Source organism: Phyllostomus discolor, chromosome 8, assembly GCF_004126475.2.
Source record: "Phyllostomus discolor isolate MPI-MPIP mPhyDis1 chromosome 8, mPhyDis1.pri.v3, whole genome shotgun sequence".
In the NCBI taxonomy this organism is placed as follows: domain Eukaryota; kingdom Metazoa; phylum Chordata; class Mammalia; order Chiroptera; family Phyllostomidae; genus Phyllostomus; species Phyllostomus discolor.
The window spans coordinates 78969700-78982662 of NC_040910.2; the positions used below are offsets into that span (position 1 = coordinate 78969700).

Genomic DNA, 12963 nt, shown 5'->3' on the forward strand with positions numbered 1-12963 from the left:
CCAGCACCTTGAGCCCTTTCCCAGAGGACCCCACAGGCTCCCTTCAACTTCAACCCTCATCCCTTCAGCACCAGCTGGCATGAAGAATCCCATGAGGCCAGCACGAGCCTCTCAAGGTCCTCTGGCCCAAGATCCCACTCTGGTCTCACCTCCCAGGCACTCAGGTCCTCTTCTGCTCTAAAATGACAACTATAGAAAGTGGCATGACTTCCTTCTGGATGCCAGTATTCTGGCTCTCTGCTCATTAGCAAAGTATGTAAAGTAGGTGTAGGGTATTGTGGACGGGGACTGGCATCTATTTAACTGTCCATTAAAGTGACCCCATTCCATCACCTCTGCACAGGCCCAGGCTTCCAAACTGCTAACTCTTGCAGCCTGCAAGCACCATGTGGTTCCTGTGCCTGGTAATTGCTGTGGTGTTTGTTGAGCTGTATTTGCATTTGATTGTCATTTAACTTTCATCTTTCTCCTTCAATCAAACCAGGTATTGGGCTTCTACAATTGATTATTGTTTTATTTTCAGCCCCTTGGTGGTTTTCAGAGTTTCCTTTAACAGTGCCACAAATTTGAACCCTGGCACTTCTCCTGTCACATGAAGGGAGAAGACCTCCTCCCATCATCCCAGGGCTCCTACGTGAAAATAATCTAGCCAGCATCATGGATCTTAAGTCCTATCCCCAGTCTCCCTGTTCCACCAACCCAACTGGTGCCTCATCTCTGCCCAGCCAGTGGCATTAAACATTTATGGAGCTGTGGAGGATCAAAGGCCTCGGTTGGGGGTGGTAGGCAGGCTGGAGGCTTCAGTTTGGAGATGGAAAGCAGCTCACATCAAACCACTTTCTACTGCTGTCTCCATCTACAGCAGCTCTGGTCCTGCTCCTAGAGCAGGAGCAAATGCTCAGGAGCCAGCAGTCCTCCTTTGCCAGGGAAGGGCCCTCCTCTTGCCCCTAAATTCAAAGGCTTGATTTTGGGTACTCCAAGAAGCGTAGCCAGAGTCATGGCACCCCAGGCTGTCCCAGGTTCTCTAGGGTCTGGGAGGCCCCTCTGAAGAGTGGACTGAGATGAGTAAGCAGCTCTGTGCCCCTGAGGGTCTCTGGAGTGAAGCAGCCCCTGCCCCTCCTTCCCTGAATCCCCCAAGTCCCCCTGGTTCCACAGAAGATGTAGCTCTGGTTTGAAATCTTGGAGAAAACTAATTTTCTTCTCCTCTTGCTCAGAAAGCAAGTGTCATCCCAGCAGAGACTTTAAAATAACTTACCAATGAGCCTGTGTCCCAAACCGGGAGAGTGAGGCTGGCCTCTCCAGGGTTGTGGGCTGGATGTCTGGCACTGTCTGGGCAAAGACTGTGAGGGTCCCTGGAGGTGGAGAGCCCCTTCTTCCCTCTCTCTGGCTCTTGGTCCTAATACAGCCATTGTAACTCAGACTTCGCCCCCACTTCTGAGTCAGCAATGAACCCCTCAATTCTTATACCACTTGCCATGGTGCTTGGAAATTCACCTTAATCGCAGACCCCCTTGTTTTAGTACAAATATCTTTATGATGGGGTAACCCCTTCAGTATAGCCACCAAGGATGTCCTGCAGCTCGGATGACCACAAAGCCTATTCCAACCCTTCTTCCTTCATCCTTGCAGGGACTCCCTGCTCCACTAAAACCAACCTTCCCACTGACCCCATACTATCTTGCATTTTCCACTACTTTGCTTTGCATAAGCTGCTCCTTCAACTTTGGATGTCTTCCCTCTTCCTCTCCACCGGCTGAAACCTAAAACATATTTAAGACTTGAATCCAGCCTGTTTTCCTACCGTACAAAGCTTTCAATGAGCTCTCCTCACCTCCGAAAGAAGCAACCGCCTTCTTCTCCATTACCTCATGACATTCATGTGGCACCAATGACCTGCCTTGGGCTTAAGACACACCATATGCCATCACTTATTTACAAATACTTATTAAGTATCTACTATGTGCTGGGCAGTGGACTAGGTTGCGAATGGAGGATACAGACATGCTCTGTGCCTTCCCAGAGTTGACAACTTGTAGAGAAGACAAAATATTAAACAATTGCAGACATGGGAAATGCAGGGTCCTCTGAGGGCAAAGAGCCAGTTGTGAGACACAGAGAGAATGGAAGAAATGACACCAGTGAAGGGAGACTTACAAGTCTCCCCAGGCTGCCACTTTCAAATATGTATATGACTTGAGTATACAATAAGCCTGCAGCATACAGTTGAACGTCCCCTAGGCATCTTATTGTCCTCAATTTATGGGTGATGCTGAGGTCTGGACATAATGAACCCTTTGGAGGGCATGAGACAGATGCTTGACAGAAACTCTACTGCTTCCCAATTTGGTCCAGACTCTGGCTCAGCCTAACTGGGAATCCATTCTATGGAAACCACACTGACCATCTTTAGAAGGAAGGGACAGCCCAGGTGCATTTTTCTTCCCATTATCCAGCAAAATCCCATCCTCTGAGCTCAGGGCAGAGTGCCGCATTCTGGGACTTGTACTTTCCATTGAACCCTTCCTAAAAGCCTACATTTGTTGGGGTAGTAAGGAGGGTGATACGGCAAGGTCCTGGGTGGCTCCTCTCGCTCTCCTTCTTGTGAGTGCTCAGCCCATCAAGGAGCCCAACTGCCAGGAGACTCCAGCCTGCCACCAGCCTCCAAATCCTGGCATGTAAGAATCATCCTGGCATATAAGGTTCATCCCTGGGTCATGACACACCCCCCTCTGCCCAAGCTGCTTAGGCCAGAGGGGCCCAGGAATCAAGGAGGAGCTCAGGAAAACCTTTAAGGAAGAAAGGAGGAATCTTATGCCATTTGCCAGTATTTCCCCAAACTCCCCTCAGCCACAGAACCTTCCGCCCCCCTCTTCTGTTGATGCGGCTTTCTTCCTCGCTGCACATTCCTTCCTGGCTCCCTCTCCTCTCCGCTGATCCTTTTGTCACCCCCACCCCCGCCTTCTGCCATCCTTCTGCCACTGCCCTTTTTTCACAGCTTCTTGAAACGACTGTGAAGAAATCCTCTCCCAGTGACTCCCTCAGATAATTCCACACCACCCGCCTGCTGCCTGGCACAGGGAGAGGATCTAGAGAGAATTTGATGAGCAGAACTGGAAGACTGTGGAGGTGGTGAGGACTAGAAGACTCTCTGAGGAATGAGACTTGAGAGCCAAAGACTTGCCACCTGCTTCCAGGATGAGGTCAGGAAGGGCCTTGGACAATGACTGAGGTCTGGAAACTGGGAAGAAGCCAAGTGCATGTGAATAGAACTAAACAGAAAGCCGTCCTCCCTAAGAACCCCACGGAGGTTCTTCGAGTGCACCCATCCATGGAGCTAAAAACTCGTGGGTCTAAACATCAGCCTCTGAGATGACACAGCTGTGACTGTCCTCTTTGCTGTCCTGTGACTCACTGGGGCTCCTCAGCCCAAGCAGAGCCCTGGAAGCTTATATTTTCTATGCCCTTGAGTGGTACAGTCTTCCAAGCTACTCTCCTCAGCCTCCCTCACGTCTCTATCTAAAATAGCCCTAGGAACCTGGGCAGGGATAGACATGAAGGTTCTGCTCTCAATGACTGGAACTGTGGCTTCTCTGGTCCTGAGGAGGTGGAGTGTTGTCAAGGAAGGGTCCTGGAGATCCAGGGCTGCAGGGGCACTCAGGATACTACCTTCAGCCACCACAGCTTGGCCCGTGTTGCCTCCTGCCCAGTAAAGAATGTCTTCCCAGGAAACAAGTACCACTGGCTTTTAACTATAATATCAAGGTAATTAAGCTTTTCTGTGAGCACAGTTTGCTGCTGATGCAGTTGCCTGGAGCCCTGGCATTTATTGAGCGCAAAGTAATAATTTATTGTCCTTTGTACGCTCCAAACCCATCTTCATTACCGGCCCAGGACTGACTGTCACAAGGGCACGCGGGCCTCACCAGCTGCCTCTCTCGCGGACGTCTTCCCAGATCACCCTTGGCGCCCTCAGGTACCAGGATGGGGTGGGGAGCAGTTGCTCTCTCATGGAGAATCAGGTTAGAATCCCACCTCTTTGGCAGGCTGCTAATGAGGAAAAAGAGACTGGGCTTTGCAGGGCGTGGGCAGCGCGGAAGGGTGGGGGCCGTGTGCCCACATTAGCAGGGCAGTGCTTTCCCTGAGCAGGCGGCAGCGCGGGAGCTTGTGCTCCCGCCGCTGGGTCTTCTGCGCCTTTGCTTGAGACTTTACGGTAAGCCGTTCCCGCGCCCCCGCCCCTAGCCCGGCGCGGCGATCCCCGGCGCCGACGCCAGGCGCTGGCCGTGGTGCTGATTTTGTCAGGCGCTGGCGGCGGCGGCGGCCCGGTTCTCTCTCCTCAACCAGACCCAGCTCTGCCTCCGGTGCCCACGCCCCACCCAGCCCCCGCCCTCGCGCCGGGCCCCGACCCGGGGCGCGGCTACAACCAACAGGATGCTCCCGGCAGCCCTGCTGCTCCTGCCCTCGCTGCTGGCGCTTCTGGCTCACGGTAAGGGACCCCGGCGTCCGGCGGCAAGACAGGGGACAGCGGGTCCCGCGGTGGGAAGGGAAGACTATCCCGGCGCCCAGCTCCGCGCAGCTGGCTTCCCAGCCCAGGCACCGCGCTCTGCCGGCTGTGCTTCCCCCGCACCGGCCGGCCGAGCCGGGCGGGGCGCGGGCTCCGCGGGCGGGAAGCTGCCGCCGCTCCCGCCATTCGCGCCCGGCCGAGACCTCGCCTTTAATCATCTCCCCGGATCTAATGGGATTTCTCTGCTGCAATTCATCACGCCAACCCCTACCCGCACACACTCTCCCGCTCACCCGCGCGCTACCTCGCCACACTCCTGGGAGGGAGGCCATAGGGCGGTGAGTCTGGCTGGCCCGTCCTGCTCTCGGCCGGCGGTCCCGCCTTTCCTGCCGCCCTCCAAACTTCGCTCGACTTTGCCGCCCGTTCCGGGGACTCTCGCGTCCTCATTGCGGAGGAACGGGGCTGGATGGCGGCTGGACCCGGAGTTGGGACGTCGCTCACCTCCCTGGGTCTTGGCGCTGCCACGCCGGAATCGGAACCAAGAGTACAAGTCCAGGGGGAAGTCGGGGGCTCCGGGACCGGTTATCCGGCTCCTTGCTCTGCCTTAGGCTGCAGCACCTGAGGTCCTGGGATACTCTGTCCTCCCCGAGGTCCTTTCGCTGCGCGCGCGCGAGCGCGCGCGCACGCACACACACACACACCGCACGCGTCCAGAGCACCTTTTTCGGGGCCAGTCCTCCTCCTCAGCTCCCTCCCACCCTACGTGGTAAGACTCCGCGGAAATACCTGCAACCCACCCTTCCACCCCAGGCCCCTGCTTGCAGTCCGATCTCCAACTTCATCGGTCCCAGGCCTTGGAGTGGGCAGTAAGGGAGTGTTGTGGAGAGGTTGGGGGTTCTGTGCCTTTGGGAAGAAAGGTTTCCAAGTCTACGTGGGACCTGCTGCCCCAGCTCAAACAGGCACTCATCAAAGCTACCGACGCCCATGTCCTTCCAGTGCAGCTGGGTGGGCCGTTGGGGTGGCTGGGACCTTGCTGGAAGTTGGAGCTCGCTGCCTCTCACAACGTGCTTGGCAGTACCTGATGTGGAAGGAGGAGAATGTGGAGGCTTCTAAACCTCCTTGCTCAATCTGTCCAAGCCACGTTGGAGGCCAGGGTAGTGAGGCTGGGGCCAGAATGGGCCCCTGCACAGCAGTTTTCTTCACTCTGCCTCCCCTGGGGCACAGAAGCCCTTCTCTGAGCTTCTGCCTCCAGTTGCATTCAGCCCGGTATCCTTACCCCACCTCATGGCTGACCTCGCTGGGTTCATACTTGGTACCCAGAACTCAGAATCGTGTGTTCATTGGCGGGGGCGGGGGGAGGGGGTGGTGAGCGGGTCGCAGTCCCATAAACCCGACCCTGCCTGGGGCAGTGGGACAGGGGAAGCCAGCATTCTAGCCCAGGTGTCCCAGGATGTCCCTCGGAGTTCGGGACCTGTTTTGGGTCCAGCCAAGACCTTTCACTGGAGAGCTCCCCTGGGACGCAGGGGCTGGGTGTGCCGCACCCCCACCCCCCACTGTGTAGTCTGGAGCCTTGTGTGTGAGTGTGTAAGTCTGAGTGTGAATGTAATCAGGGGTCCAAGTGTGTCTGTTTTTCCGAAGGTCTGGATGTCAGGTGACAGCTCAGCAGTGAGCGGGTGTGAGGAGTGTGTAAGACTGCTAGTGCACAGTGCAGTCTCTGCCAGAGAGCTCCCTGCAGGGCTGGGGTGAGACTGCAGGCAGGTCTCTAGGAGGATGACTGGTGTGGCCAGGAGTCCAGGGAGCCCTCCTAGGGCTGAGGATGTAAGTGTATACTCTGTGGCCAAGGGCCTGTGTATCACCTGCCAGTGTCCCGTCCTGACCTCCCCCAACCTCCCCAACACCCGTGGGGTCACCCACCAAAGGATATGTGGGATAGGAGAATGTCTGCGGGGGAAGATCTTCATTTTCCCTCCTTAAGGCAAAAGAGTAGGCAGCCCTGCAGCGCCAGGCCTGAGGAGAGAGGGCTTGCACCTGGGCTTGCCCTGGCACGTTCTTTCCTCCCAGCGGGGCTGCGAGGTCCCAGTCGGTGGGCTACTGAGTAGACTCATTGGGAGGCCGTGCATTTAGCCATCTCTGGGCTCCTGGGGGCTTCAGCCAAGAGAAGGCAGGCATCAAGCCATAAAGGCGGAGGGGCTGTGAGACTTTGCGGTCCAAGCAGAGCATTCCGCAGCCTCGTGGCCTGGAGAAGGGCCTTCAAAGCTTCGCTCATACAGAGATGTGGGCCTTGGGATACAGCTGGGAACAGCCTGGAATGGGGGGAAATGGAGGCTGAGGGGCCAGGGAGAGATTGCACTGGGCCTGGCTCAACCCCGAAAATCCAGTCCCCTATTCCACCCTGCCCCTGCCCCCACCCTGCCCTGCAGCTGCTGGGCTGATTGGTCGCAGGCGTGAGGAGTGCCAGGGGCCCCTCCAGTTGTAGTCCCAACCTGTGAACAGAGCCTGGAAGATCCTGCTACAAGTGGGGAAGGAAACGGTGTGGGAGGGGCAGCGCGAGCGGGGGCCTGCTGTGTCAGTTTAATGATTTTTAATGAGCAATTACCTTTAGTCATTCTCCTAATTTCTGAATATCAATAAAGTTAATTAAACTCTGCATGTGTGAATGTGGCCTGGGGAGACTGTGAAGGTGGAAGTGGCAGACACTGGGGTGCAGTTGAGTCCCCAGGGGCAGAGGCTTCCTCCCTGGCTGTGTGACCTTAAACTGGGTACTCCACCTCTCTGAACTCTGATTGAGGATCTGGTGGAAAGAGGGAGGGAAGGGATGGCAGGTAGGGGTTGCTCACTCCACGAAGAGCTGGGGGATGGTGTCTGGGAGGCAAGGCCCGGAGGGGGAAAGAGAGGAGGAGGGGAAAGAAAGGAGGAGGAGAAAGAGGTCTTGGCCTCTAGGAGCCCCAGCGCCATAGGGGTTAACAAACCCAGACTGCCTTAACCCTTAACCTAAAGTGGTAATTGCTGCTTCCTGCAGACTGTGTTAGGCGCAGGGTTCTGGATGCAGTTTTCTGAGTCTGGGGGCTGCAATCAAAGCCAGTAACAGGTCCTGCCCCACCTCCCCACCCCTGGTCCCCCAGCCTGGCACCTCAGAGTCAGGAGGTGAGTGCTGGGACAAGGCTCCACGGCAGCCGATCTAGATTCCACTCAGAGCCCGAGAGGTTGACACGGTGGGCAGGAGGCTCCCCTGTGCTTCCGAGGAAGCTGGAGGGCTTAGAAACTGCTATGGACGGGTGAGAAATTGTGCATTGGGGTTTTTTTGCCCCTCACGGGCCTAAGCTCATCAGGCTTGGCAGGTCCTGGCGGCGGTCCCAGCGTCCTCAGCAGGGTGGCAGCTTAAAATGCCTTGGGGACACCATGGGGAGCTAATGGGGATCGAGGAGACACAGGAGCTGGGCTTAATTAGAAACTGGGCTTAATTAGAGCTCCCCTGCCCCTCCCACATGGCTGCCTGAATGGTGGCGGGCATATCAGAAAGCCTGTTTCCTTAGTCCCTCCCTCCACCCAGCCCTAGATGCCCAATCCTTCCAGTCCCCTCCCACCCTCCTTGTTCCCAACTCTCCAAACCCTTTTCAGTCCCCGTTTGCCCAGCTGAGCTCAGCTCAGCGATGCTGCTCCCCCACCTGAGCAGAGCGCAGCATCCTTGAGCTGAGCTATCAGCGCTAGGCACCCCACCCACCAAAGAAAGAGGGTGTGGGAAAAGGCCCACAGGTAGGGATCACTTTAGTGAAGGGAATTCTCAGCCAGATGGTTAAGAACCAAGGCTCTTTGTGTGGCCTCAGGCTTGGCTTGTCCTCTCCGGGTCTCTACTTTCTGGAACATTCAATGTAAGGTTGCACCAAGCTGGTGGTTGCCAAGCCTGAGACCACATCAGGGCCTCCAAGGGCTGTCAAGCCATGCAGATTTCTGGGTCCTCAGCTTCCCCTCATGCAGGGAGAGCTAAGGTCTGTATGTAAGAGGCTGAGGGGAAGGGGTGGGTAGAAAGAAATTCTGCCAGCCCTGGTCATCAGCTGCGAGGTGGACAGCAGGCAGAAGGAGGTCCTCAAGGCCTCTTCCAGACGAATTCTAGCAGGAAGCCAACTTACCCAGCCAGACCAAGCAGTTCCTCAAACTAGCCATGTTCGCAGCAGCTCTGGGCTCTTGCCATTCCTTCTGCCTGAAATCTTTTCCTCCTGCTGGGCCAACCTGCCTCACTCCACCTCATATGTCAGGTCTTGGCTTAATTGGCACTTCATGTAATTCTTTAGCACATATTTATGAGGCATCTGCTATATGGTTTCTCAAGGGAAGCCTCACCTGGCTTCACTGTGGGTCAGGGCACCCTTCTGTGCTCCCAACCATCCCCTGGCTTTCCACAGGAAGGTGCATCTTGTTGGGTCATGAGTGCCTGATTGCTCGATGCGCCTCTCCAGAAGCAAGACTGAACTCAAAGGAGGCCACCAAGTCTGTTCCGCTCACCCTCTATCTTGGGACAGTTCCAGAATTCCTATTTGGAAGAAGTTTAGGGTCAGCTGACTGTTTAGAAAGGAGAGGTGGGTGCGTGGCAGCTGAGACTGCGTCTTGAAGCTGAGTTTGCATAAAAAGCACACTATTTTTACACAGATTGTATGTTAGGATTTTTTCCCCTTTCCTAATGGTTGGCCAATTATGCCAACTGTAAATTATGGCTTTTTCTTAGTTTTTTCCTTCCACAAATTAAGCTGTCATGCTGTCAGCCTGAAGTGGCTTGCGGGTGGAGGGGGGGTTGCTGATGGTCACTCTGAGAGAGCTAAAACCTCTCTCAGCCACTTCTTACTGCTACCACTGCTTGTGTCCCCAGTGGCAGTCCCCTAGCATATGGCAGACATTCAATACATGTTGAACAAATTCACAAGAGGTGCACAGGCAGACAGTGGCGGAGTTAAGCCTGGAGCCTCAGCTTCTTGACTCCCTCCCCTATTACCTTCCCACCACCTCTGCTGGCTGAGAGGGGTGTCCTGCATGAACTTAAGGAACGAGGTAAGAAGGAGGCGACCCTATGCCATCTGGCTTCACAGCCCCCTAGTCTATCTCAGCTTCAGACACCCTCACAGAGCTTGGAAAGACCCACATGAGGCCTCAGGGACTTCCCTGAGCCTGTCATGCTCATGAAGGAAAAGGTGGGCCAAGGTATCATCCAGGACCACAGTTCATGTCCACAAATCTTATACATCTCCTGAAGGAGCGGTCCCTGGGGTACACCCATCTACGGTTCATTCATTCATTTCACAAACGTATTCAGGTGTGAGGCACCACCCAGAACCCGCAAGGGCCAAGTCTTCCATGTGCTTTTTAAATCTAATACAAGAGACTAGTTATCCCCACTTTACAGATGGGAAAACTGAGTTTCAGAGAGATTAAGTCAGTTACCCTGGGCTTCACAGCCAATAAGCTATAAGGCTACCCCAAACTGCCTGCCAATTTTGCAAAACCTGGCTGTGGCCCGCACTGTATCCACTCTCCCAGCCTGAGGCAGAACTTCAGTAGGGGTAAATGGGAACCCAGGAGAGCATCACTACCCTAATAATAACAGTAACAACCAAAAAAAGTAGCAACAATAATAGCAAACATTTATTAGGCACCAATTGTGTGCCAGGTACTGTACTGAGTACTTTATATGCATCAGCTCATTTAGCCCCAACCCATCTCTGTGAGACGGCAGCTATTATCTGCCTCTCGTGAGCCAGTTCAAGCCCATCTTGTCAGACAGACCCAAGTCATAAATGGCCCCTGTCTTCTTGCACATTTCTGGTGATGACAGTGGCTCTTCTTCTTGATGTCGACCCTCAGTCCTTACTGCTCTAGATCAGAGACATATTATCTTGCTCAGTCCTTAGTAGCAAAAGAATAAAATGTCCTTTCTGACACTTGGATATCAGGGTAGAGCCCAGGGCTGAGAGTCAGGTGAACCCTGAATCTTGGCCCAGAGGCCAGTGACCTTGGGTGACTCCTTCTCTCACCCTCTGGGGGCCTTGGTGAATGACAGGACCAGTCACTCCAGCCTTGGCATCCTGGGCTGCTCCCCCAACCCCTCGGCACCCATGAGGCCCAGCCCCCAGGTGGGAGGGCCAAAGCTTGCCTGAAGCTCAGCTCCTAGACTGGGCTGGACACCAAGCCTGCCCCAGTTTCCCTTCACCTGCCTACCTGCACCCAACTGCCAGCTCTGGATGGGAGGGTTGATCGATGCTGAAGCCGCCGGCAGTGTTTTTGGCCATTGATTGTTGAGCTTTCTCGGCAGGCTCTGGAGCAAACAAACCTGCCGCTTCTCCAACAACAATCCAGGTCTCCGGCTGCAGAGTCTGCAGCCTTGCTGGCAGGCGGATTGGCGGGAGGGGTGGGGGTTGGATGTCTCAGCTAGTCCCCGCAGGGACAAGGGGCTCTTCCAGGAAACTAAAGGAACTGAGTGGGCGTGGGATGGTGGGCAACAAAGAGACTGGGTGAGGATGCTAGAGTGAACGCCAGACCCTCTGTATTCCTTCTACATACATCATTTTTGCTCAGACATTTTTCCACACCTAGAATGCCATCCAGGGTTGTTCGGCTTATTTCAGTTCTAGCCATGCCCTCTTTTCCTGACCGTTCAGCCTGGGGGGGTTTTCTGTCCTCTGAACACTGAATATCTCCCATCAGGAACTTAGCCCGTCCATCCTTCGTCCACCCGTCCACTCTCCATTCTGCTCAGCACCTATCAGGTGCTTTGACAGGCAGGAATACAACATAATCACTGCCCTTCAGGAACTCGACGGGGAGCTGCCTTGCCTTCTTAATAAGCTCAGCTGTGAGGGCCTCCCCAGCTAGACCAGGGACCATCTGATTTTTACCTAAATGAGCTTCAAATGAGATGCCAACCACTACATGATCCAACCATCCTCCATCTTAAGAACAAGAGATCTCTGGCCAGGGACTGCTCTGGGCCTCAGATTTTTATCTGTAGCAACAGGGCTTATCTTTTGGGTCTCTGAGGGCCCAGCAAGCCTTTGGGACCCCTGCACCAGGATATCCTGGGTTCTCTGCATCATAGCTCTTTCCATCTCTGCAGGGTCTGCATGTCCCTCTAATCTCCCAAGAAGGCAGAACAGGTTCAGGGCCCCTACTGCCTCCAAACCGCATGTCTTACAGAATCCAAGCAGTGGGCCTCTCCCCTCCCCCATTGTAGTCCCCAGGAGCCCAGCCAGAATCCTGCACACCAGCATCAACCTTAGCATCTTCCCCTGTACCCTGCTTCTCCCCTCCCCACAAGCTCCCCTCTCTACCCTCAGGACCCTCCTTCCAGCTGTTCTTTGGGCTGGAAGGGCAGAACTGTGAAATGTGCCTGAACCACAGATTACCACCCCCCACAGATGCTCATTTGCATGTTGTTTTACCCCTTTTTGCATGCTGGCTCCTTATTAAAGGCACAGAAGCAGACCCTGCCCCTTTTCACTCTCCTCACTCCCAGTCCAGAGCCCTCCTCCGCACCATAACTTCTTCCTCCCGCCCTCCCAGCCACAGCAGCTGTGCACCAGCTCCTTTGTCCCCCAAGCAGCCACCTGCTGAGTGTCTGGCCTGGGTCCCACCAGCCAGCAGGTGCCTAGGGAGTCCCAGAGCCTGGGAGGGGGCAGTATAGAGAGCCAAACTGTGGCTCAGGGAGGAGGGAGCAGCCCCATATAGGAAGAATGTAATTAGAAAAGTACTACTAGTCAGGGAGCCAGGGTCCCCAGGGTTTAAACCTAATGTTGGCACTTGCTGGCTAGGTGACCTTGGGCAAGTTGTATCACCTTCTGTGCTTCAGTTTCCTTGGGATTCATGGTACCTGTGCCCCCTCTTTCGTAGAACAGCATCAGGATCAAAGGAAATCACAGGGGTTGGTGACAGGAAAGAAATAAGAAGCGCTGCTTGAGGGGAGGGTCCTCCGATAGCCAGAGCTGTCCAGCACCAGGAGGGGCTGCTTTTCAGGTAGTCACTGAGGGGCTGGACTGCTGTGAGTGCCGGTCCGGGTCCGACCAGGAAGACGAGACCAGCAGTGCAGAGGGATGAAGGCTGGGTTCAGGGTACTGCTGAGGGCCTCCACCCTGGCTCGCTGCTCTGACGGACACTGTCTTAGACATCATTTACATCCAGCAAGGGGATGTGTTGGTGCTTTGCAACATCTGGTCTGACAGCTGGCAGGCCCTCTTGCTGCAAGGCCCTATTTTCTGGCTGGTCAGGGGAAATGGAGGAGATGAAGGAGTCACCTTCTGAGGATGGAAGAGCCCCTGGCATCTCCAAGCAAAGGCGTGAAGTTGGGACCAAACACAGCACGCATGAGAGAGATCATTTGTGCATTTGCTTATGCAGCCTCCCTTGTCCTCCTTCCCTTAGCACCCACTGAGTTCTTGCCAATCTCCTGGCAGACCCTGCCCACACCCTACTGGGGCTGGCCA

At 55.0% G+C, this 12963-nt stretch overlaps 1 protein-coding gene across 4 annotated transcripts in view; it reads left to right on the forward strand.

The window, feature by feature from the left end:
* Positions 1-4248: 4248 nt before the first annotated feature.
* The window catches only part of SEZ6 (seizure related 6 homolog), a 44699-nt gene continuing 35984 nt past the window's right edge, over positions 4249-12963 (forward strand). For 2 of the 4 annotated variants that reach the window (XM_036033332.1, XM_028521647.2), the window contains exon 1: positions 4249-4483. In XM_036033332.1, coding sequence (XP_035889225.1) covers positions 4429-4483 — 55 coding nt within the window. In that variant the 5' untranslated portion in view covers positions 4249-4428. The remainder of the gene's footprint in view (positions 4484-12963) is intronic. The other 2 variants (XM_028521645.2, XM_028521646.2) reach the window with 1 other exon arrangement.